This window comes from Myxine glutinosa, chromosome 8 (assembly GCF_964187855.1).
Source record: "Myxine glutinosa chromosome 8, kmMyxGlut1.1, whole genome shotgun sequence".
Taxonomy (NCBI): domain Eukaryota; kingdom Metazoa; phylum Chordata; class Myxini; order Myxiniformes; family Myxinidae; genus Myxine; species Myxine glutinosa.
This window is the reverse complement of record NC_136268.1, coordinates 8,468,708-8,493,676: the sequence shown is the minus strand read 5'-3', so window position 1 is coordinate 8,493,676 and position 24,969 is coordinate 8,468,708. Positions and strand designations below refer to the sequence as shown.

Genomic DNA, 24,969 nt, shown 5'->3' with positions numbered 1-24,969 from the left:
AACCAATGCAGAATGGAGACAAAATAATCAATGAACAAAAGGAAATCACTGAGTTGATAATAGAGTGTAAAGGACGGTACTTTTTCAGGAACACCTCGTTCACCGCTGCAGAAATGTCGAGGAGTGGGTTTCCCAATCCAAACAGCACGTTCTTCCTGCAAATAATTGTCAGACATAGAATAATCAAAAACCATCTACTCAGACTTGAATAAAGCAAAAAGCTGATTCATGTAGAGAGACCAGGTAATCACACTAAAATAAGGCATGTGCATGCGTGTGTGCGTGTGTCTGTCCAATTACAGAATCCAAAATGGCTGGGCCGATCCACACCAAATTGTGCACATATCCTCAGGGTACCCATGGTCAAGTCATGGGTACAAAAGATTCCCCCCTCACTCCCTCCCTCCAGTCACTTCCCCCCACCCCTCACTCCTGGGCAAGAATGGGAAGATGAGTTGCGGTTTTCACCTGTAAATGGAAAATAGAGCAAGTGCTTTAACCCCTGACCCTGCCAGAGGAAGCGGGTATCGACACATGTTTCCGCTCCCGAAGGGAACGTGTTATTACCAAAAGGAGACTCGTCCATCTGTCAGTTAAGGAAAGAAGCAGGACCTCGAGCATGGTGGGGGTACTGACACCATATTTTTCTCCCGGTGGGAGAGGGAGAGTATTATTAGTATGTAAAATAGAAGAATGGATTGAGAGATTGGGAGTGGTGAGGCAGTGTTCAAGGTAGTTCTGAGGGATTACAGAACCCTGAAACATTTGCAAACAAGAAAGAGCAATAGGAGATTGCAGACCCTCACCAGGATGTGTTTTCAGTGGTTTTTAAGGCTTTTGTGTTAAAATAAATATGGCGGCTGAACTATGTGCCCGATGACGTCATCATTTAAAAAAAATTCTCCACCAATTTATTCCTAGATTATGCTCAAGAAATTTCATCTTGATTGGATGAAGTTTTGTACTTGTTGAATTATGATGTCATAATGGAGGCACCTATGCCATCATTAACATATTTTATTCCCCATGGAGAATTCTTTACAATGAGCCATGTCTCAATTTTTTCTATTCAGCACTTTCGGAGATATAAAGGTGCAAAGTTTTTCGGTTTTCAAGATGGCGGCCGAACCACATGACCTATAACGTCATAATTATCATTTTAAAAATCCTACAGGTGGAGTTGCACCTATGGTGAAAATTTCCCGTCAATCGGACCAACGGTTGCAGAGAAAAATCATATTTATTCTGTGCAGACAAACAAACACCTGACGGGGCATAAAACGTTTTTATGGCACAATCACTGGGTATAGTTGGCAGAAAGTAATCAACGTATAAACCAACGTGCATGGAATTCCAGGGTTGCTTTGCATGCTGGAAGAGGGCAATGACCGTTTCAAATCAGCTGTTTTTACATGAAGTTGTACCCATCTGGCATGGACACAAAATACACCTTTCCACGGTATAGACATATTGGATTTAAATTTTAAAGTAAAGCTAAAGTATTGGAGAGAAATTTGAACAGAAGTTGTGACAGCTAGTTACGCATCCCACATAAGCTGAATTTTTTGTATAGTCGAGGCCCGTGGAAGAGCTTGTATTGGTACATTGAACAGATCAGGACAACAGGACAAAAGGAACAGTTGAGAGAGAGTGTAGGGTGGGAACACCAACAGCAGAGTGGCAGGCCAAGATAGAGGGACACTTGGACAAACAATGGGTGTGGGGAGGAATGAGGAGGCACGATAGGATGCATGGGGTGGACAAGATGGATACCTGAAGGAAAATCTCAGGAGAAGGGGGTTGATGGTGGACCGTGTGTGCCATACAGAAAACTGTAGAGAGGGGAGGGGAGTTGGGAGGGGGGTGCGGGGGGGTAACAAAGTACGTAAAGAGCAGAGGGTGCAAGCCTTAAAGGAGGCGGTAGAAGACAGAGACCACCGATCAATCTGCGATGACGAAGTGACAGATAGGCCCATGGTCTCAGCATCATCGTTGGAGTTTCCAATATCCTTAAAAGCCTTGATTTCCACGGCGTCAACCTAAGCAAGATGCGAGTCAGGGGAGCCAGCCGAGAAATGGGATTTTCCCCAAGAAGGATCATGGCTGATAGTGAGACCCAGGAGTTTGAATGACAACTTCCTCAAGAGAATTGTTAAAAAAGTAGATAGGAGGGTTTACCAGATGGTCCTTTGGGAGAGAGATAGTGAGAGCGTGAGATTGGTCAAGATTTTTTTTTTTTTGTATACAAGATCGAGGCTCATGTAAGAGCTAACATGAATCACAAAAAGACAAACGGACACATAAAACATAAGATAAAGGGAGCGGGAGACAAGATGGGGAGAGAGAGGGAAGCACACAAGTACAACAGCAGATAACAGGGACATCGGGAGATTTGTGGGAGGGAGAGGGCTTGGGGGGGGGGGAGGCATGTGGGAGAGGTAGAAAACACATGGACACAGCTTGGACTTCCAGGAAAGAAGTCGGTATTTCAAATAAGTGGATCTGGGGTGAATTAGCGGGGGTAGAAAAGATCAAGGTTTTGGATGGGGGAAGATAAGAGATGGTGGTGAACAGCTGTTTTAAAGACCTTGAGGGAGGAGAGGGATTGAAGAAAGTGAGGGAGTTTGTTCCAGAGGCGGGAGAAAAGAGGAATGAAGGAGTGAAGGTGAGCAGAGAGTCTTGATTTTGGCAATTTCACCATAAGAGGGTTGCAGGCAGATCTTGTGCGACCTGTAGAAATATTTGGGGGACAGAGCACAGAGACAGCTGGGGGGGCAATGCCGGAGAGGAGTTGGTAGAAGATAGAAAGACCACCAACCTGCCTGCGGTGAGTGGGTGAAAGGGCCTTACAAGTGAAAGGCCCTCAAAAGTCACAAGAAAGTCACAAGGATTGAAAGACATGTTCCAAGTGTTTGACCAGATTGTGATTTTTCTTCAATTCTGAAGAGAGGGAAAAGGCTGCAGCCTACCTGTCTGAAGGATGAGCTGTTCGCTGATGACAAAATTCGGTGGATAGGTTGGTTAGGTGACAAGAACGAGCCGATTAGATTTTGGTTCAGGTCCGAATGCAAATCCGGCCTATCAGTTAGGATACAGAACGTAAACTGTTCAGCCTAGCGGAGGTATGCGCTCTACCAAGGGCCGTTCTAGTCATGTAATGCAGTGACAGACAATGGCTGATTTCCAAGCAGATGGAAGATGACCCAACGCAAATGACAGGGAGCAAAGGGCACAGAGGATGTACAAGTGCAGCAGAGCAGGTTTTTAGGACACGTGAGCTGATGTCCATAGCACAGTCAGAGTCCAGGGTTGCCAGAAACTTTACCACTTTCTCAGGCACAAAAGACACTCGAGTACGACTGGAAATGATGGGTTAGGGATGAAGTCCACAGCAAGCTCCGCCCCTCTCCTGGTCGATCATCCCAAACGCTGTTATTTCATATTTTAACTTCAATATGATTAATAATTAAAAATTTTACCTCCACCACCAAAGGTGGATGGAGGTTATGTTTTCACCCCTGTCTGTTTGTTTGTTACTTGCACAAATCGAAAAATTTTCAAGTATATTGGTTGGTCTTGTGCGTTATTACTTGGCAAAAAATTTTTTTTTTCAAGTATGTTGATCACTCCGGTTTGTGTGTGTTTGTCTGTCTGCTCACTTATACTTGCGTACAGGTCAAAATTTCAAACCCATCCACGAAACTTCACCAAATGGTAGAGTTCGTGGTCCGACAAAATCCTATATATTTTTGAGGTCAAAAGGTCAACATAGGCCAAAGGTCAACCACTTTTTTCAAATTTCTAAAATCCTCAATTTTCATCCGATTGACTTGAAATTTGAATAGGATTTGCATATCGGCACACTGAATTCAACCAACAACTATTTTTGAGATCAGCATAGGCCAAAGGTCAACCACTTTTTTCAAATTTCTAAAATCCTCAATTTTCATCCGATTGACTTGAAATTTGAATAAGATTTACATATCGGCACACTGAATTCAACCAACAACTATTTTTGAGATCGGCGTAGGCCAAAAGGTCAACGTAGGTCATAGGTCAACCACTTTCTTTTGAAGTTCTAAAATCCTCAATTTTCATCCGATTGACTTGAAATTTGAATACGATTTACATATCGGCTTACGGAATTCAACCACCAACTATTTTGGAGATCAGGGTAGGCCAAATGGTCAAAATAGGCCAAAGGTAAACCACTTTTTTCAAATTTCTAAAAGCCTCAATTTTCATCCGATTGACTGGAAATTTGAATCAGATTTACATATCCGCTAACTGAATTCAACCACCAATTATTTAAGAGGTCAAAAGAATGCTCTACTGAGTGCCATTCTGCTTTGTTCTCTTTTGCCAAGTGTCACTCTACGAGTGATTTTTCATTCTGTCTGTTATTCTGTCTGTCTGTATGTATGTCAGTCGCCCACAGATCACAATTGTCAACCAATCCACGAAAATTCACCAAATGGTAGGGTTGGTCATAAGCAGGAAGCCTATTGTTTTTGGGGTCAAAAGGTCAACATAGGCCAAAGGTCACCAACTTTGTCAAGTTTATAAAATGCTCAATTTTCATCCTATTGACTTGAAATTTGAAGAGGATTTGCATATCTGGTCACTGAATTCAACCAAGTATTTTTAGGTTAACATCGGCCAAAAGGTCAAGATAGGCCAAATTTCTAAAATCCTAAATGTTCATCTGATTGACTTGAAATTTTAAGAGGATTTGCATATCTGGTCACTGAAATCAACCAAGTATTTTTAGGTTAACATAGGCCAAAAGGTCAACATAGACCAAATTTCTAAAATCCTAAATGTTCATCTGATTGACTTGAAATTTTAAGACGATTTGCATACCAGGTCACTGCATTCAACCACCAATTAATTTTGAGATCATCAGAGGACAACAACTTATTTTTGGGATTTCGTGCTATGTATGACATATTTCTTGTTTGTTTGTTTGTGAACAAGATATCAAAAAGTTGTGGACGGATTCGGACGAAATTTGGCAGAAGGTAGCATATGTGAGACGGACGAAATGATTAGATTTTGGTGAAGATCCGGATTCAGATCCGGCACAAGTAGAATTTTTTAAGTGATCCTCTAAAGGATTAGGGTTAGGGTTAGGGTTAGGGTTAGGGTTTTGAATGGCCTCTAAAAAAATGGCCTCTAAAGGTGGTTATTTTTTTAAATATTCTTCACCATTGCGAGATATGGACAAAAACGATACGTAGCAGAATATCTCCAAAAGTTGTGGACGGATGATTTTGATTAAATGTCATTCTGTATTGTGATTTTCTGGTCCACTGTGGGATACAAAATGTAAACTGTTCACCTGGCGGAGGTACTGTATGCTCTCTACTGAGTGCCGTTCCAGTTACAATTATGTTGACCTTTCTTGTGCGGAAATAATGCGGTAGAGCAACTTTTGGGGAAATTGGCCCAGGGTTATGGAATTGTGTAGTAATCAAATAAAAGGAGTCCGCACACACGTACACAGCTCACTCGTATGAATATGTGTAGTAGGATTAAAGGGCATTTTATAAATGTTCACAATCATGAACCAGAGGTAACAGTATCACCACTCACACCTGGTTATTCAGAGAAAACCTAAACAAGCAAACCCCACGTTAGCAAAATGACGTTCTCCACATTTTCAAGCTTCTCTCCTTTTCCAAGTCCTTTAACTCCACACAACGGTCCACAAATTACATACCCCTTCTGTCATCCCCAACCCTGGTAACCCCACCCGTGGTTCAAACTTACGTGAGGGAAGGCATTTCACCGGCGTCCGTCTTGCAGTCAATCTCACAGACACGGCGATCTTCCGACTCTTCAACGCTGTCCTTTGCTTCCAGGTTCTGAGTTGCATCAACTTTCTTGTTGGCAAAGCTGTTCAGTTTGTAACGGCAACATAATAATCATCAACATTAGATCAGCCATATTCGTCACAGAGCGTCAATGTTGCTCAAACAGTTTGATGGCACGGGTTATGCTGGTTTGATGGCACGGGTTATGCTGGTTTGATGGCACAGGTTATGCTGGTTTGATGGCACGGGTTATGCTGGTTTGATGGCACGGGTTATACTGGTTTGATGGCACAGGTTATGCTGGTTTGATGGCACGGGTTATGCTGGTTTGATGGCACGGGTTATGCTGGTTTGATGGCACGGGTTATGCTGGTTTGATGGCACAGGTTATGCTGGTTTGATGGCACGGGTTATGCTGGTTTGATGGCACAGGTTATACTGGTTTGATGGCACGGGTTATACTGGTTTGATGGCACGGGTTATGCTGGTTTGATGGCACGGGTTATGCTGGTTTGATGGCACGGGTTATGCTGGTTTGATGGCACAGGTTATGCTGGTTTGATGGCACGGGTTATGCTGGTTTGATGGCACAGGTTATACTTGTTTGATGGCACAGGTTATGCTGGTTTGATGGCACGGGTTATGCTGGTTTGATGGCACGGGTTATGCTGGTTTGATGGCACGGGTTATGCTGGTTTGATGGCACGGGTTATGCTGGTTTGATGGCACGGGTTATGCTGGTTTGATGGCACGGGTTATGCTGGTTTGATGGCACGGGTTATGCTGGTTTGATGGCACGGGTTATGCTGGTTTGATGGCATGGGTTATGCTGGTTTGATGGCACGGGTTATGCTGGTTTGATGGCACGGGTTATGCTGGTTTGATGGCACGGGTTATGCTGGTTTGATGGCACGGGTTATGCTGGTTTGATGGCACGGGTTATACTGGTTTGATGGCACAGGTTATGCTGGTTTGATGGCACGGGTTATGCTGGTTTGATGGCACAGGTTATACTGGTTTGATGGCACGGGTTATGCTGGTTTGATGGTACGGGTTATGCTGGTTTGATGGCACGGGTTATGCTGGTTTGATGGCACGGGTTATGCTGGTTTGATGGCACGGGTTATGCTGGTTTGATGGCACGGGTTATGCTGGTTTGATGGCACGGGTTATGCTGGTTTGATGGCACGGGTTATGCTGGTTTGATGGCACGGGTTATGCTGGTTTGATGGCACGGGTTATGCTGGTTTGATGGCACGGGTTATGCTGGTTTGATGGCACGGGTTATGCTGGTTTGATGGCACGGGTTATGCTGGTTTGATGGCACGGGTTATGCTGGTTTGATGGCACGGGTTATGCTGGTTTGATGGCACGGGTTATGCTGGTTTGATGGCACGGGTTATGCTGGTTTGATGGCACGGGTTATGCTGGTTTGATGGCACGGGTTATGCTGGTTTGATGGCACGGGTTATGCTGGTTTGATGGCACGGGTTATGCTGGTTTGATGGCACGGGTTATGCTGGTTTGATGGCACGGGTTATGCTGGTTTGATGGCACGGGTTATGCTGGTTTGATGGCATGGGTTATGCTGGTTTGATGGCACGGGTTATGCTGGTTTGATGGCACGGGTTATGCTGGTTTGATGGCACGGGTTATGCTGGTTTGATGGCACGGGTTATGCTGGTTTGATGGCACGGGTTATACTGGTTTGATGGCACAGGTTATGCTGGTTTGATGGCACGGGTTATGCTGGTTTGATGGCACAGGTTATACTGGTTTGATGGCACGGGTTATGCTGGTTTGATGGTACGGGTTATGCTGGTTTGATGGCACGGGTTATGCTGGTTTGATGGCACGGGTTATGCTGGTTTGATGGCACGGGTTATGCTGGTTTGATGGCACGGGTTATGCTGGTTTGATGGCACGGGTTATGCTGGTTTGATGGCACGGGTTATGCTGGTTTGATGGCACGGGTTATGCTGGTTTGATGGCACGGGTTATGCTGGTTTGATGGCACGGGTTATGCTGGCTTGATGGCACGGGTTATGCTGGTTTGATGGCACGGGTTATGCTGGTTTGATGGCACGGGTTATGCTGGTTTGATGGCACGGGTTATGCTGGTTTGATGGCACGGGTTATGCTGGTTTGATGGCACGGGTTATGCTGGTTTGATGGCACGGGTTATGCTGGTTTGATGGCACGGGTTATGCTGGTTTGATGGCACGGGTTATGCTGGTTTGATGGCACGGGTTATGCTGGTTTGATGGCACGGGTTATGCTGGTTTGATGGCACGGGTTATGCTGGTTTGATGGCACGGGTTATGCTGGTTTGATGGCATGGGTTATGCTGGTTTGATGGCACGGGTTATGCTGGTTTGATGGCACGGGTTATGCTGGTTTGATGGCACGGGTTATGCTGGTTTGATGGCACGGGTTATGCTGGTTTGATGGCACGGGTTATACTGGTTTGATGGCACAGGTTATGCTGGTTTGATGGCACGGGTTATGCTGGTTTGATGGCACGGGTTATACTGGTTTGATGGCACGGGTTATGCTGGTTTGATGGTACGGGTTATGCTGGTTTGATGGCACGGGTTATGCTGGTTTGATGGCACGGGTTATGCTGGTTTGATGGCACGGGTTATGCTGGTTTGATGGCACGGGTTATGCTGGTTTGATGGCACGGGTTATGCTGGTTTGATGGCACGGGTTATGCTGGTTTGATGGCACGGGTTATGCTGGTTTGATGGCACGGGTTATGCTGGTTTGATGGCACGGGTTATGCTGGTTTGATGGCACGGGTTATGCTGGTTTGATGGCACGGGTTATGCTGGTTTGATGGCACGGGTTATGCTGGTTTGATGGCACGGGTTATGCTGGTTTGATGGCACAGGTTATGCTGGTTTGATGGCACAGGTTATGCTGGTTTGCCACTGCCTTCCCTGTAGCAATTCAGGAACAGAAATTATAATTTGGATGCCGGCGAGAACTCGTCTATCCTCCACCAAGGACACTGTGGGATCTTTAATGTCCACAAACTAATCCCAGCAGATGGGACACCCAAATGCCTAACCCCACCCCCCTACCCCCCAACGATTCAAATTCCATAACCATTCCCTTAACCTCCTCCCTTCCTCCTTCTCCCCCCCCCCCCCTCCACCAACCATTCCTTTTCCCTAAACACCTCCCTCCCCATTCCCTAAAATCCCCCCCCCCCCCCATCACTCCTTTTCCCTAAACCCTTTCCTTCCCCCAGCATTTCCTTTCCCCACCATTATTTTTTCCTAATGCCCCACACCATTCCCTCTCCCTGAACTCCCTCAATTCCATAATCCCCTTACTTCCCCCCACCTCTCACCCCCACCATTCCCTTTCACCAAGCCTCCTTCCTTCCACCCCCCTCACCATTCCCTTTCCCTAATCATCCTCCCTTCTTCCCCCCACCATTCCCTTTCCCTAAACTCCCTCCCCCACCATTCAATAAACCCCTTACTCCCCCCCCCCCATTCTATTTCCCCCACATCTCCACCTCCCCCCCCCCCATTCCCTCCCCACCATTCCATAAACCCCTTACTCCCCCCCACCACCACTCCATTTCACTAAACCTCCTCCACCCTCCTCACCATTCTCTTTTCCTAAACGCCTTCCCTTCTTCCCTCCACCATTCCCTTTCCCTAAACGTCTTCTCTTCTTCCCTCCACCATTCCCTTTCCCTAAACGTCCTCCCTTCTTCCCTCCACCATTCCCTTTCCCGAAACGTCTTCCCTTCTTCCCTCCACCATTCCCTTTCCCTAAACGTCCTCCCTTCTTCCCTCCACCATTCCCTTTCCCTAAACGTCTTCCCTTCTTCCCTCCACCATTCCCTTTCCCTAAACGTCCTCCCTTCTTCCCTCCACCATTCCCTTTCCCTAAACGTCCTCACTTCTTCCCTCCACCATTCCCTTTCCCTAAACGTCCTCCCTTCTTCCATCCACCATTCCCTTTTCCTAAACGTCCTCCCTTCTTCCCTCCACCATTCCCTTTCTCAAAACGTCCTCCCTTCTTCCCTCCACCATTCCCTTTTCCTAAACGTCCTCCCTTCTTCCCTCCACCATTCCCTTTCCCTAAACGTCCTCCCTTCTTCCCTCCACCATTCCCTTTCCCTAAACGTCCTCCCTTCTTCCCTCCACCATTCCCTTTCCCTAAACGTCCTCCCTTCTTCCCTCCACCATTCCCTTTCCCTAAACGTCCTCCCTTCTTCCCTCCACCATTCCCTTTCCCTAAACGTCCTCCCTTCTTCCCTCCACCATTCCCTTTCCCTAAACGTCCTCCCTTCTTCCCTCCACCATTCCCTTTCCCTAAACGTCCTCCCTTCTTCCCTCCACCATTCCCTTTCCCTAAACGTCCTCCCTTCTTCCCTCCACCATTCCCTTTCCCTAAACGTCCTCCCTTCTTCCCTCCACCATTCCCTTTCCCTAAACGTCCTCCCTTCTTCCCTCCACCCTCCCTTCCCATTCCCTCCACCCCCTTCCCCCCTTTCCCTAAACGTCCTCCCTTCTTCCTCCACCATTCCCTTTTCCCTAAACGTCCTCCCTTCTTCCATCCACCATTCCCTTTCCCTAAACGTCCTCCCTTCTTCCCTCCACCATTCCCTTTCCCTAAACGTCCTCCCTTCTTCCTCCACCATTCCCTTTTCCTAAACGTCCTCCCTTCTTCCCTCCACCATTCCCTTTTCCTAAACGTCCTCCCTTATCCTCCACCATTCCCTTTCCTAAACGTCCTCCCTTCTTCCCTCCACCATTCCCTTTTCCTAAACGTCCTCCCTTCTTCCCTCCACCATTCCCTTCCTAATCCTCCTAATCCACGTCCTCCCCTTCTTCCTCCACCATTCCCTTTTCCTAAACGTCCTCCCTTCTTCCCTCCACCATTCCCTTTTCCCTAAACGTCCTCCCTTCTTCCCTCCATCATTCCCTTTCCTAAACGTCCTCCCTTCTTCCCTCCACCATTCCCTTTCCCTAAACGTCTTCCCTTCTTCCCTCCACCATTCCCTTTCCCTAAACGTCTTCCCTTCTTCCCTCCACCATTCCCTTTCCCTAAACGTCTTCCCTTCTTCCCTCCACCATTCCCTTTCCCTAAACGTCTTCCCTTCTTCCCTCCACCATTCCCTTTCCTAAACGTCTTCCCTTCTTCCCTCACCATTCCCTTCCTAACGTCTTCCCTTCCCTTCCTAAACGTCCTCCCTTCTTCCCTCCACCATTCCCTTTTCCTAAACGTCCTCCCTTCTTCCCTCCACCATTCCCTTTCCTAAACGTCCTCCCTTCTTCCCTCCACCATTCCCTTTTCCTAAACGTCCTCCCTTCTTCCCTCCACCATTCCCTTTCCTAAACGTCCTCCCTTCTTCCCTCCATCATTCCCTTTCCCTAAACGTCCTCCCTTCTTCCCTCCACCATTCCCTTTCCTAAACGTCTTCTCTTCTTCCCTCCACCATTCCTTCTCCCTAAACGTCTTCCCTTCTTCCCTCCACCATTCCCTTTCCCTAAACGTCCTCCCTTATTCCCTCCACCATTCCCTTTCCCTAAACGTCCTCCCTTCTTCCCTCCACCATTCCCTTTTCCTAAACGTCCTCCCTTATTCCCTCCACCATTCCCTTTTCCTAAACGTCCTCCCTTCTTCCCTCACCATTCCCTTTTCCTAAACGTCCTCCCTTCTTCCCTCCATCATTCCCTTTCCCTAAACGTCCTCCCTTCTTCCCTCCACCATTCCCTTTCCCTAAACGTCTTCTCTTCTTCCCTCCACCATTCCTTTTCCCTAAACGTCTTCCCTTCTTCCCTCCACCATTCCCTTTCCCTAAACGTCCTCCCTTATTCCCTCCACCATTCCCTTTCCCTAAACGTCCTCCCTTCTTCCCTCCACCATTCCCTTTCCTAAACGTCTTCCCTTCTTCCCTCCACCATTCCCTTTCCCTAAACGTCCTCCCTTCTTCCCTCCACCATTCCCTTTCCCTAAACGTCTTCTCTTCTTCCCTCCACCATTCCTTTTCCCTAAACGTCTTCCCTTCTTCCCTCCACCATTCCCTTTCCCTAAACGTCCTCCCTTATTCCCTCCACCATTCCCTTTCCCTAAACGTCCTCCCTTCTTCCCTCCACCATTCCCTTTCCCTAAACGTCTTCCCTTCTTCCCTCCACCATTCCCTTTTCCTAAACGTCCTCCCTTCTTCCCTCCACCATTCCCTTTCCCTAAACGTCCTCCCTTCTTCCCTCCACCATTCCCTTTCCCTAAACGTCCTCCCCTTATTCCCTCCACCATTCCCTTTCCCTAAACGTCCTCCCTTCTTCCCTCCACCATTCCCTTTCCCTAAACGTCTTCTCTTCTTCCCTCCACCATTCCTTTTCCCTAAACGTCTTCCCTTCTTCCCTCCACCATTCCCTTTCCCTAAACGTCTTCCCTTCTTCCCTCCACCATTCCCTTTCCCTAAACGTCCTCCCTTCTTCCCTCCACCATTCCCTTTCCCTAAACGTCTTCTCTTCTTCCCTCCACCATTCCCTTTCCCTAAACGCCTTCCCTTCTTCCCTCCACCATTCCCTTTCCCTAAACGTCTTCTCTTCTTCCCTCCACCATTCCTTTTCCCTAAACGCCTTCCCTTCTTCCCTCCACCATTCCTTTCCCTAAACGTCCTCCTTATTCCCTCCACCATTCCCTTTCCCTAAACGTCCTCCCTTCTTCCCTCCACCATTCCTTTCCCTAAACGTCTTCCCTTCTTCCCTCCACCATTCCCTTTCCCTAAACGTCTTCTCTTCTTCCCTCCACCATTCCCTTTCCCTAAACGTCTTCCCTTCTTCCCTCCACCATTCCCTTTCCCTAAACGTCCTCCCTTCTTCCCTCCACCATTCCCTTTCCCTAAACGTCTTCCCTTCTTCCCTCCACCATTCCCTTTCCCTAAACGTCTTCCCTTCTTCCCTCCACCATTCCCTTCCCTAAACGTCTTCTCTTCTTCCCTCCACCATTCCCTTTCCCTAAACGTCTTCCCTTCTTCCCTCCACCATTCCCTTTCCCTAAACGTCCTCCCTTCTTCCCTCCACCATTCCCTTTCCCTAAACGTCTTCTCTTCTTCCCTCCACCATTCCCTTTCCCTAAACGTCTTCCCTTCTTCCCTCCACCATTCCCTTTCCCTAAACGTCCTCCCTTCTTCCCTCCACCATTCCCTTTCCCTAAACGTCTTCCCTTCTTCCCTCCACCATTCCCTTTCCCTAAACGTCTTCTCTTCTTCCCTCCACCATTCCCTTTCCCTAAACGTCCTCCCTTCTTCCTCCACCATTCCCTTTCCCTAAACGCCTTCCCTTCTTCCCTCCACCATTCCCTTTCCCTAAACGTCCTCCCTTCTTCCCTCCACCATTCCCTCTCCCCAACATCCCCTCCCTAAATCCCTGCAATCATTCCCATTCTTCCCTCCACCATTCCCTTTCCTAAACGTCTTCCCTTCTTCCCTCCACCATTCCCTTTCCTAAACGTCTTCTCTTCTTCCCTCCACCATTCCCTTTCCCTAAACGTCTTCCCTTCTTCCCTCCACCATTCCCTTTCCCTAAACGTCTTCTCTTCTTCCCTGCCACCATTCCCTTTCCCTAAACGTCTTCCCTTCTTCCCTCCACCATTCCCTTTCCTAAACGTCCTCCCTTCTTCCCTCCACCATTCCCTTTCCCTAAACGTCTTCTCTTCTTCCCTCCACCATTCCCTTTCCCTAAACGTCTTCCCTTCTTCCTCCACCATTCCCTTTCCCTAAACGTCCTCCCTTCTTCCCTCCACCATTCCCTTTCCCTAAACGTCTTCCCTTCTTCCCTCCACCATTCCCTTTCCCTAAACGTCTTCTCTTCTTCCCTCCACCATTCCCTTTCCCTAAACGTCCTCCCTTCTTCCCTCCACCATTCCCTTTCCCTAAACGCCTTCCCTTCTTCCCTCCACCATTCCCTTTCCCTAAACGTCCTCCCTTCTTCCCTCCACCATTCCCTTTTCCTAAACGTCCTCCCTTCTTCCCTCCACCATTCCCTTTCCCTAAACGTCTTCCCTTCTTCCCTCCACCATTCCCTTTCCCTAAACGTCTTCTCTTCTTCCCTCCACCATTCCCTTTCCCTAAACGTCCTCCCTTCTTCCCTCCACCATTCCCTTTCCCTAAACGCCTTCCCTTCTTCCCTCCACCATTCCCTTTCCATAAACGTCCTCCCTTCTTCCCTCCATCATTCCCTTTCCCTAAACGTCCTCCCTTCTTCCCTCCACCATTCCCTTTCCATAAACGTCCTCCCTTCTTCCCTCCACCATTCCCTTTCCCTAAACGTCCTCCCTTCTTCCCTCCACCATTCCCTTTCCCTAAACGTCCTCCCTTCTTCCCTCCACCATTCCCTTTCCATAAACGTCCTCCCTTCTTCCCTCCACCATTCCCTTTCCATAAACGTCCTCCCTTCTTCCCTCCACCATTCCCTTTCCCTAAACGTCCTCCCTTCTTCCCTCCACCATTCCCTTTTCCTAAACGTCCTCCCTTCTTCCCTCCACCATTCCCTTTCCCTAAACGTCCTCCCTTCTTCCCTCCACCATTCCCTTTCCCTAAACGTCCTCCCTTCTTCCCTCCACCATTCCCTTTCCCTAAACGCCTTCCCTTCTTCCCTCCACCATTCCCTTTCCCTAAACGTCCTCCCTTCTTCCCTCCACCATTCCCTCTCCCCAACATCCCCTCCCTAAATCCCTGCAATCATTCCCATTCTTCCCCCCATAAACCGCACTCCCCTTCCCAATTTTCCCATTCCCAACCAACTCCCGGATTCAGACCACACTCCCACAAGTTCCCCCCTGATAATATGCATTACAACAACGTTTTCCTCATGTTACTGTAAACAAGCGGAAGAACAAAATTAATGAATCAAAACAACAAAACATTTAGCTTATATTACAAGTTCGGTTTACCAGTGACACATCACCATTACAGTGAAATCACGTGTTTGTGGTAACCGTGCCCCACTCCATCTTAGCTTACACGCTGTGCCACCCTCCCTTAACGCCATCATTCCTTCGAGGTCTCTACCAGTCTACCCCCATCGCCCCCCAACACCCTCACCGAGCGCCTCCGCACAGTGAAAGAGAAGAACTCTCGATGTCCGCTCGCTCTTTTAACGGCGCCTCGTCCAATCGGCCCCGCCCCTTCGCCAAATATGGTCATCGCACCACGCCCCGTTTTGCAGAGAGGACGCTGCACACACTTCTCGGCCGGGTCGACCCTATTTAAAACAAACTGACCAATGGACGACAGGAAGCGCCACTCGTGGCCGTGCCCTCTTTTCCGACTCGGCGAAATTAATTATTTATTTAATACTGTCCAGAGCCAGACACACAGACACAGGCCTTTGGCTGCTCCACGCTGACCGTACGAACTGTGCGCACACCTGTTAATATCTCAGCTAACGGGACAGTATCCAAGCTTTGCCCCTCGAGTACTGCATGGATTAAACGGACACCTCGACTCGATTCATGGACTCCATCGGGGTCGGCTTAGGGACGAGGCCGAGCGGGAGTAATGGACCCGTCACACAAACCCCCTTCGGACGCCAAACTCGGCTACTCGTCTTGTCCGGTTCTCATTGATGATCGACTGAGGTGAAAAACATGGCGGAGCACATTTACATTCCCACAAAACTCCATCACGGGTCCGTGGGAGGTTAAATCATTATTTGTTAACTGAATGCACGCATTGTGGGAGCAAACGACCATATGAGGGCCGTACATTAACAACATGAACAATAACGACCATATGAGGCCGTACATTGACTACAGAGACAATAACGACCATATGAGGGCCGTACATTAACAACATGAACAATAACGACCATATGAGGCCGTACATTAACAACATGAACAATAACGACCATATGAGGCCGTACATTAACAACATGAACAATAACGACCATATGAGGCCGTACATTAACAACATGAACAATAACGACCATATGAGGCCGTACATTGACTACAGAGACAATAACGACCATATGAGGGCCGTACATTAACAACATGAACAATAACGACCATATGAGGCCGTACATTAACAACATGAACAATAACGACCATATGAGGCCGTACATTAACAACATGAACAATAACGACCATATGAGGCCGTACATTAACAACATGAACAATAACGACCATATGAGGCCGTACATTGACTACAGAGACAATAACGACCATATGAGGCCGTACATTGACTACATGGACAATAACGACCATATGAGGCCGTACATTCACTACATGGACAATAACGACCTTATGAGGCCGTACATTGACTACATGGACAATAACGACCATATGAGGCCGTACATTGACTACATGGACAATAACGACCATATGAGGCCGTACATTCACTACATGGACAATAACGACCTTATGAGGCCGTACATTCACTACAGAGACAATAACGACCATATGAGGCCGTACATTAACAACATGAACAATAACGACCATATGAGGCCGTACATTGACTACAGAGACAATAACGACCTTATGAGGGCCGTACATTCACTACATGGACAATAACGACCATATGAGGCCGTACATTGACTACATGGACAATAACGACCTTATGAGGCCGTACATTCACTACAGACAATAACGACCATATGAGGCCGTACATTGACTACATGGACAATAACGACCATATGAGGGCCGTACATTGACTACATGGACAATAACGACCATATGAGGCCGTACATCCACTACAGACAATAACGACCATATGAGGCCGTACATTGACTACATGGACAATAACGACCATATGAGGTCGTACATTAACGACATGGACAATAACGACCATATGAGGGCCGTACATTGACTACATGGACAATAACGACCATATGAGGGCCGTACATTGACTACATGGACAATAACGACCATATGAGGCCGTACATCCACTACAGACAATAACGACCATATGAGGCCGTACATTGACTACATGGACAATAACGACCATATGAGGTCGTACATTAACGACATGGACAATAACGACCATATGAGGGCCGTACATTGACTACAGAGACAATAACGACCGTATGAGGCTGTACATTGACTACAGAGACAATAACGACCTTGAGGCCGTACATTGACTACAGAGACAATAACGACCGTATGAGGCCGTACATTGACGACAGAGACAATAACGACCTTATGAGGGCCATACATTGACTACAGAGACAATAACGACCATATGAGGCCGGACATTCACTACATGGACAATAACGACCATATGAGGGCCGTACATTGACTACAGAGACAATAACAACCATATGAGGCCGGACATTCACTACATGGACAATAACGACCATACGAGGCCGTACATTAACGACATGGACAATAACGACCATATGAGGGCCGTACATTGACTACAGAGACAATAACGACCATATGAGGCCGGACATTCACTACATGGACAATAACGACCATATGAGGCCGTACATCCACTACAGAGACAATAACGACCATATGAGGCCATACATTGACTACATGGACAATAACGACCATATCAGGGCCGTACATTGACTACATGGACAATAACGACCATATGAGGGCCGTACATTGACTACAGAGACAATAACGACCATATGAGGGCCGTACATTGACTACAGAGACAATAACGACCATATGAGGGCCGTACATTCACTACATGGACAATGGAGAGAAGAGAGGCAGGGCCCGTGTGTGCAGATGTCGAAATTCGGTGTGTCAACATATCGGAGTACACTGGTTACACAACATTAAACGCTCACAGCCTGGCAGAGCCACAGGCCTGAATGCTCTCAACACGACTCCTTGACAAGGAGGAAAATGACCAACGGGCATTGCCCCCTCAAGTTATGGAAAATACAAATATTCATCTAGAGGGAACCACCATGTTGGAGAACTATTCTACCTTCAAATGAACCCGCTGCTGGGATGGATGACAGGAAGGTGTGTGTTCTGGCCAGGGGTAATGTGGTGGGATTGCTCCGCAGGCCAACAACTTCGAGTTCTCATCACAGTGTAGAAACAACAGGCCAGGTGAGGTTCGAATTCCGACCGAACACCTTATAGTATTACGATGGACGTCTCGCGACGTGACAATCCGCCCGAGCTCCAGGTCACTGCAAATCATAACCACCATAATGTACACGAGGCCTTTGTTGGATTATTGTAGATGATATTAACAGGTTATGAAATATGGTTTCTCCGTTACAAAGGTTGAACACCAAAAGTTACTTTTGCTCAGGCGTCACAAGGGTTATGCAAGCCGAAGTCTTCCGTGCCACTCATAAGGGGTGGAGGCCCCTATTAAGGGTTTAGGAAGCTAAAATGAGAAGCCAAATTAAAATTGTGAAATGGGACAAAAGTAATGATGATGAGATAGACACAGAGAGGGAACGATGGCAAAGAGATATGAATATGGGTGAAGGAAGAGGGGGCCACAGAACATATGGGGAAGAGGGACACGAGATGAAAAGGAGATAGGAATAAAGGGTGGGAGAGTGGAAGGGGCAGGAAGGGGGCACGCCACATAGAAGACATGGAGAGGGGGGTAATAACTGAAATGGGACCGCATTGTGTACATAATAAATAGATGGACCCGAGCAGTGATAATTTACTTTGAAAACAACTTGTGATTAAAGCAGATACGAAATGTTCACATGAAGTTGGAAATTAACTTTCACTGAGGTCCAATGCACCACTACTAACGTCGAGGCAGTCATCACCTGGGTGACCCAACTAGGTTACTTCCCAGGTATCCATCACCAATCACCATACCTGGGCAACCACACTATGAGGCATCAATTACCGCAGAGGGGGGGGGGGGGGGGGGGGAAACACCGAAGGTGAAATTCGAGAGATATTTTGATGGTTTTGGTTGTGGTGTTAGCATAACGGTTGGAGACACAATACGGCCATTTTGGTGGTTTTAAGAGGACCATCCTCGTGGCTTTGTGAGCCAGGTGGAGGCGTTCCCAAGGTGAGCACCACGGTGACCGGGATATTCAAGCATAACATACTGCCAAAGTAATACGGCACCAAACTCTTGAATTCTTGTCGCACAAGGACAACCAAAAAGAAGTTATTACACTGCAGGTAAAAATAAGTTAATAAAAATAAATTTAATAAATTAAGTTGATAAAAAAAATTAAGTTAATAAAAATAAAAATAAGTTATTACCTTTCCGCATCCAAAACCTCGATCTCTTCTATCCCCGTCGATTCACGCCAGATCCACTTTTTTGAAATCCCGACTTCTTTCCTGTAAGTTCTAGCAGTGTCCATGTGTTTTATACCTCTCCCACCCCACCCTCCCCCCCTTTCCATGCCTACGCCCCTCCCACCCCCCAAGCCCTGCCCCTCCCACAGATCTCCCGATGTCCCCTGTTCTCCACTGTTGTACTTGGTGTGCTTCCCTCTCTCTCCCCATCTGGTCTCCCGCTCCCTTTATTGTATGTTTTGTGTGTCCGTTTTTTTTTTTTTTTGTGATTGATGTTATACAAAACAACTTTGTGATTTGTGAAACATTTTTGTGATTGATGCCTCGATCTTGTATACAAAAAAATAAATAAATAAAGGACCAGCGAAGAGCTTTATTGTCATAGCAACAGTGAGTCTCTGCTATACAAGATAATATTAAAATTGTAAACATATTGTTGATGCATTTAGTGGGGTCACTGGGTTTGGACCATTGAGAGGAAGCATTTAATATCGAGAGTCTAAGAGGTCACTTGGACTGGCAAGATGGCCTAGAGATACGCACATTCACCTATTAGCTGTCCAGCCTGGGTTTGAATCCCGACCCAGCTACGAACCGCCATCCCGGTGTTTCACAGGCACGGCGATTCATCAGTGTGTGTGTGATTCATCAGTGTGTGTGTGCCATCCCTCGGATGGATGCTAAACCGGCGTCCCGTCTGCTGGAATGAGTCGGTGGACGTTAAATATCCCACGGTGTCCTTCGCGAAGAGTAGGTGAGCTATCGCCGGCACCGTGAACAAATTAAAGATTACCGATGAACAAACTACAAATTTCCTTCCCTAATTACTGTTGGAAAGGCAATGGCAAACCACCCAGTGTAACCGTTGCCAAGAAACTGCTTGGGCAGCATCTTGGGCTCTGTAACAAAGTACGATATCTCAGAATCGGAATCGGAACAAATGATAACTTGTTACTCCATTTGAGTAGTTATGGTAGTTTGCGTCCTCGTTACACGTTGTTTCATGCAGATTCAGGATCACGTAATCTACCTTACCTGGGCTACCTGGTTCACGGATGGCGAATTCTAATACCCTACAATACATGTTTGAAATTGTATAAAATGATCACATAATTGTTCTTTGGTAAAACAAACGTTTCTAAAAACACAACTCGGGTACTCGACTCCCGCTCCCATACCCTCGTGTTATCAATACATTTTAGGTTCAAAACATTCCGTGATGACATCGTGAAAAGACAACAACATCCGGCATACGCAAAAGTCAATAAAGACGTAAGGCTGAGCAATCGAGTTGAGGGAACGGTGGATTTGGCTCTCACACGAGGTGTTGTTCTACCTTTCTCCACCTTCCATCTTCCTCCTCTTCGTCGTCCTCGGCTCATTTCTCCCTTTGCCCTCTGGTGTGGTCTGAACGTGCCAAGAAGAAGAAGAAAACAGTCACACATTGAGGAAATCAGAGGCAAGGGCAACGGGTGCAATAACTTTTTATAACAAGACAGATGTCAGCAAATAAAACTTCTGAAGTCCCCAGATAGTTATTTTCCTGATTTTAAAACAAGGTAACACAAAGGTTTACCAAAGGATAAAGCAAACCTTATCCTCTGCTTTCTTCCCAATCAAAAGGAAAACAGAATATGCACAATGCCGCGTGTCTGACAAACGAGCGTAGATTAGCAGACGACACCGGTTCGGACGGTGCAATAATATATTGTTACGGTTTTTAGAACCTTCACTAGTAAATTTTAGTAAATGTTTCCCTTATAAATGTTCCCCTGTAAATATCCCCATCAATTGGCTTTGTTAAAGATCGCACCCTAGTTAGTCCATGTCCACGTAGCGAACCATAGGACCTCTCCGTAGTTATTTCATTATTATGTGTTTCAGTTAAGGATCTGCTCCCAATAGTTGAATCTGCGTTGCATTAATCAAATAAGATAGGCCCCTTTCAATTTCCCCAATCGCCTCACCCGCGCTTCAAAGTAACAGTCGGGCGGCGTTCGCTGCTCCTTGCCTCGATTCGGTTGTTGGCCCCAAACCGCCATTAGCCATGCGGTCAAGCCGAGGAAGAAGGCGGCGGAGCCACCAGAACGAGGTGTGGCACGTCGACGCATCGGCAGAGGTGGAGTCAGCGAGCCCTTTGCTGGCCAACCAGCGCCGCGGTGAGCCAACCGGTAGGCGTGTCATCAGAGCCGGCGGCTTGATTCCGACACGAACGATAAAAGCGGCTGAAAGGGACTGCTTGGACAGTCGGGTGAGAAGGTACGGTTGAGAGTCGGGTGAGAAGGTACGGTTGAGAGTCGGGCGAGAAGGTACGGTTGAGAGTCGGGCGAGAAGGTACGGTTGAGAGTCGGGCGAGAAGGTACGGTTGAGAGTCGGGCGAGAATGTACGGTTGAGAGTCGGGCGAGAAGGTTCGGAGAGTCGACTTGGGTTGGAGACAGCGCTTGGTGAGGTCTGGCTGAGAGAGACGAAGCTGCGCGGAGCTCTTTGGCAAGCTGCTTCGAAAAACCCCTACCACGTGAAACGAATATGTGCGGCTGCCACCGGGTTTTCGCCTCGAGCCCGGAGCGTGGACCTGGAGCGGACCTCCATGCTGTGCTTCGGCCCGAACCTTCCAGCCCTGCTGTCCCACCTGGACCTTCTTCTTCCAGTCATTCCTGCCTGCCATTCCCTTTCGTGTAAGTCTGTTTGTCTGTCCTGGGCGTTGATAATATAAGACTGTTTAAGGCTGCCCTGTGTATCTTCTTCTTCTTCTTCTTCTTCTTCTTCTGTATATTACTTTCTTTTCTTCTTTGGTTTTGGTTTTGTATATAGTTAATAAATATCTGGTATTCCTTACTTTGGTTTCTTCTTTCCCCCGATCGCTTTAGTCCCTTCTTCCCATTGAATACCTGTGGCACGATTTTGGCCAAACGCTTTATAGTCGGGTTTAATCTCTTGATAACGGCCCGAGTCGCAGCTCGCTTCGCTCGGCGCAATCCAATCACGCTGCGGCCCGGGTGGGAGTATTTCCTCGCTTACGGCCGGTGGTAGTACTTAGGTATTAAGACAAATTGGGCTTACAATCCTACTTACCATCGACCGGAAGTGACGTCATACCCCCAGGACCGGTCGGACGGCCAGCTTAACAGGACGAGGGGATTAACCCCCCCTTGCTAACGTGAGTGCCGTCCCCCGGATCCGTAACAATATTTATTTATTGCCAAATCTCCATATACGACTGTGCAAGTCCTGAAGTCTCACCCACATTTATCAACACATTTAATTGGTTTGTATATGAGGATGGCACAAAACACAATGCACATACAAGTTTACGACAGAGAAGGTCACAAACACCAAATAACCCTAAATTAAATGCAAGGCCCCAACAAAAACTCAAGGGAAGGGCCAAGCGAAATGACATCCTCACAAACCCATAAATGAACCCCTCAGTTGGAAAGCGAGGCTCTCACACACACACACACACACACACACACACACACACACACACACACACACACACACACACACACACACACACACACACACACACACACACACACACACACACACACACACACACACACACACACACACACACACACACACACACACACACACACACACACACACGGGAAATCGGGGATGAAAGATGCTGCCGGCAAATGAGTCTTCAAATTAACTTGGAGCGAATCCCACCCGCCATCACACCTCAGGCTTTGTGAGTCCCCCGCCAAATCAGGGCAGAGATGTGTACACCTGGGACAGAGTGACTCCCTCACAGCAGCAAGACTGGCCGGTACCAGGAGAGCAATGTCAACCCCGCCACAGTTCATGTCACGGACGTCCGGACTCCAAAATCAGCCACTCTGCTCCTCTGGCACCAGCAGGCCTATGACAATTCCTCTCGACTTGACCGACGCTAAAAGCAACTCGTATAGTCGTATGACAATGATATTGCCATAGAGATAGGAATGTGGATGTATGTATGCATGTATATATATATAAAATCACTCACACTCACACACACACACACACACACACACACACACACACACACACACACACACACACACACACACACACACACACTAAAGTCCACAGCCCCTTTCAAAATTTTCACCTTTAGTTACCTTATAGCCTGGAATTAAAGTCCATTAAATCAGACTTTTCCCACCTTTATTTACACATCATAACACACACACAAAACACAAATTGGTCATGGTATTGACCAATTGGTATTGGTCATGTAATATAGAAGCTGGAAGGTGTGAAAACATTTTGCTACCTCGGAGACATGCTGAATGGAGAAGGGGGATCAGACTCGGCAACGGTTGCTCGAGTGAGATGTGCATGGAAGAAGTTTCGGGAATTGAGTGGCGTGCTGATGAGGAGGAGAGTGTCGCTGAAGCTGAAGGGAAAGGTGTATGCTGCATGTGTGAGAAGTGTTATGATTTGTGGGAGCGAGACATGGGTAATGAACGTAGAGCAGCAACGAAGGCTGGAAAGGGTGGAAATGCGAATGGTTCGACAGATGTGCGGAGTATCGTTGAGAGAGAGGAAGACAAATGATGAATTGCGAAAGATGATGGGAATAGAGCCTGTGATTGTTGCTGTGAAGAGGAACAGGTTGAGATGGTTTGGTCATGTGTTGAGGAAGGATGAAAGTGACTGGTTGAGAAGAGTGATGGAAATGAATGTAGAAGGAAGTAGAGGACGGGGAAGACCGAGAAAGACTTGGCTAAAGATGGTGGAAGAAGAAATGCGGGCAAGGCGGTTAACAAGGAGAGATGCAGAAAATAGGGCAAAATGGAGAAGATTGTCATGGGGACCGCAAGGCTAACCCCCGCTCTAGCAGGGAAAATGGCCTTTAAAATGCCTGTTGTTGTATAACCCACAACTTCCAAGTGAAAAACAAATTCCACAAATTGCAGAAAATTAATTAAAGATACAAAACTAGAATATCTTGGTTGGATACGTGTCCACACCCCTGAGTTAATACTTGATGGAAGCACCTTTGACAGCAATTACACCTGTGAGCCTGTTGGGACAGGTCTCTACCAACTTTGCACACCTTGATTGGGCAATATTTACCCATTCTTTTGTACAAAACTCTTCAAGCTCAGTCAGGTAGCGGGGGGAGCGTTGATGGACAGCAATCTTCAAGTCATGCCACGGATTTTCCATTGCATTTAGGTCGGGGCTCTGACTCGGCCACTCAAGGACACTTATATTTTTGTTCCTTAGCCACTCCAGTGTAGCTTTGGCTGTGTGCTTCAGGTCGTTGTTATGCTGAAAGGTGAACTCCATCCCAATTTCAGCTTTCTTGCAGAGACCAGCAGGTTTTCCTCTAAGATTTTTCTTTATTTTCCTCCATCCATTTTCCCTTCTACCTTGACAAGTGCCCCAGTCCCTGCTGATGAGAAACATCCCCATAACATGATGCTGCCACCACGATGCTTCACAGTCGGGATTGTGTTCTTTTGGTTTTTGACTGTATTTAATTTGTGCCAAACGTAACGTTTTGCATTTAGGCCAAAAAGTTCCATCTCGGTTTTGTCAGACCACAAATCTTTTTGCCACATGGCTTCAGAATCTCCGGAGTGTTTTTTTTTTACATACCTCAAACGGGGCTCAAGGTGACATCGATGGTACCCCAGAGTGCCCCGCCAAAACGTGACGGCATTTCCCCCAAGCTCTCATGTAATTGTGGTGTAGGTTCATCTGTATGTCTAAATGCATGTGTGGCAGCTCCATTACGAGCGTTGAATCATGTCAAACCCACCCTTAATGGCTTAAGCATGCTGTAATGTATGAAACATACATGCTAGTCATGGCTGTATAAAAACAAGCCCAATATAACCCATCCCCCGCACAACAATATTATGTATAATGGAGTTTTAGAATATACTTTGGCCTGAAGATGCCCTACTCTCTCTAACTATTCTGAAA

The 24,969-nt window shown here is 47.2% G+C and overlaps 1 protein-coding gene across 13 annotated transcripts in view; it reads right to left on the bottom strand.

Moving 5' to 3' along the window:
• The window catches only part of ADK (adenosine kinase), a 171,840-nt gene that overhangs the window by 139,199 nt on the left and 7,672 nt on the right, over positions 1-24,969 (bottom strand). For 2 of the 13 annotated variants that reach the window (XM_078782890.1, XM_078782888.1), the window contains exons 2-4: positions 20,377-20,447; positions 5,773-5,898; positions 81-155 (exon numbers count right to left, since the gene is read on the bottom strand). In XM_078782890.1, the coding sequence (XP_078639016.1) occupies positions 81-155; positions 5,773-5,898; positions 20,377-20,447 (272 nt within the window). Of the gene's footprint in view, positions 1-80; positions 156-5,772; positions 5,899-14,744; positions 15,079-17,730; positions 17,942-19,001; positions 19,087-20,359; positions 20,448-24,969 lie in introns of those variants that run through there. The other 11 variants (XM_078782895.1, XM_078782893.1, XM_078782899.1 and 8 more) reach the window with 9 other exon arrangements.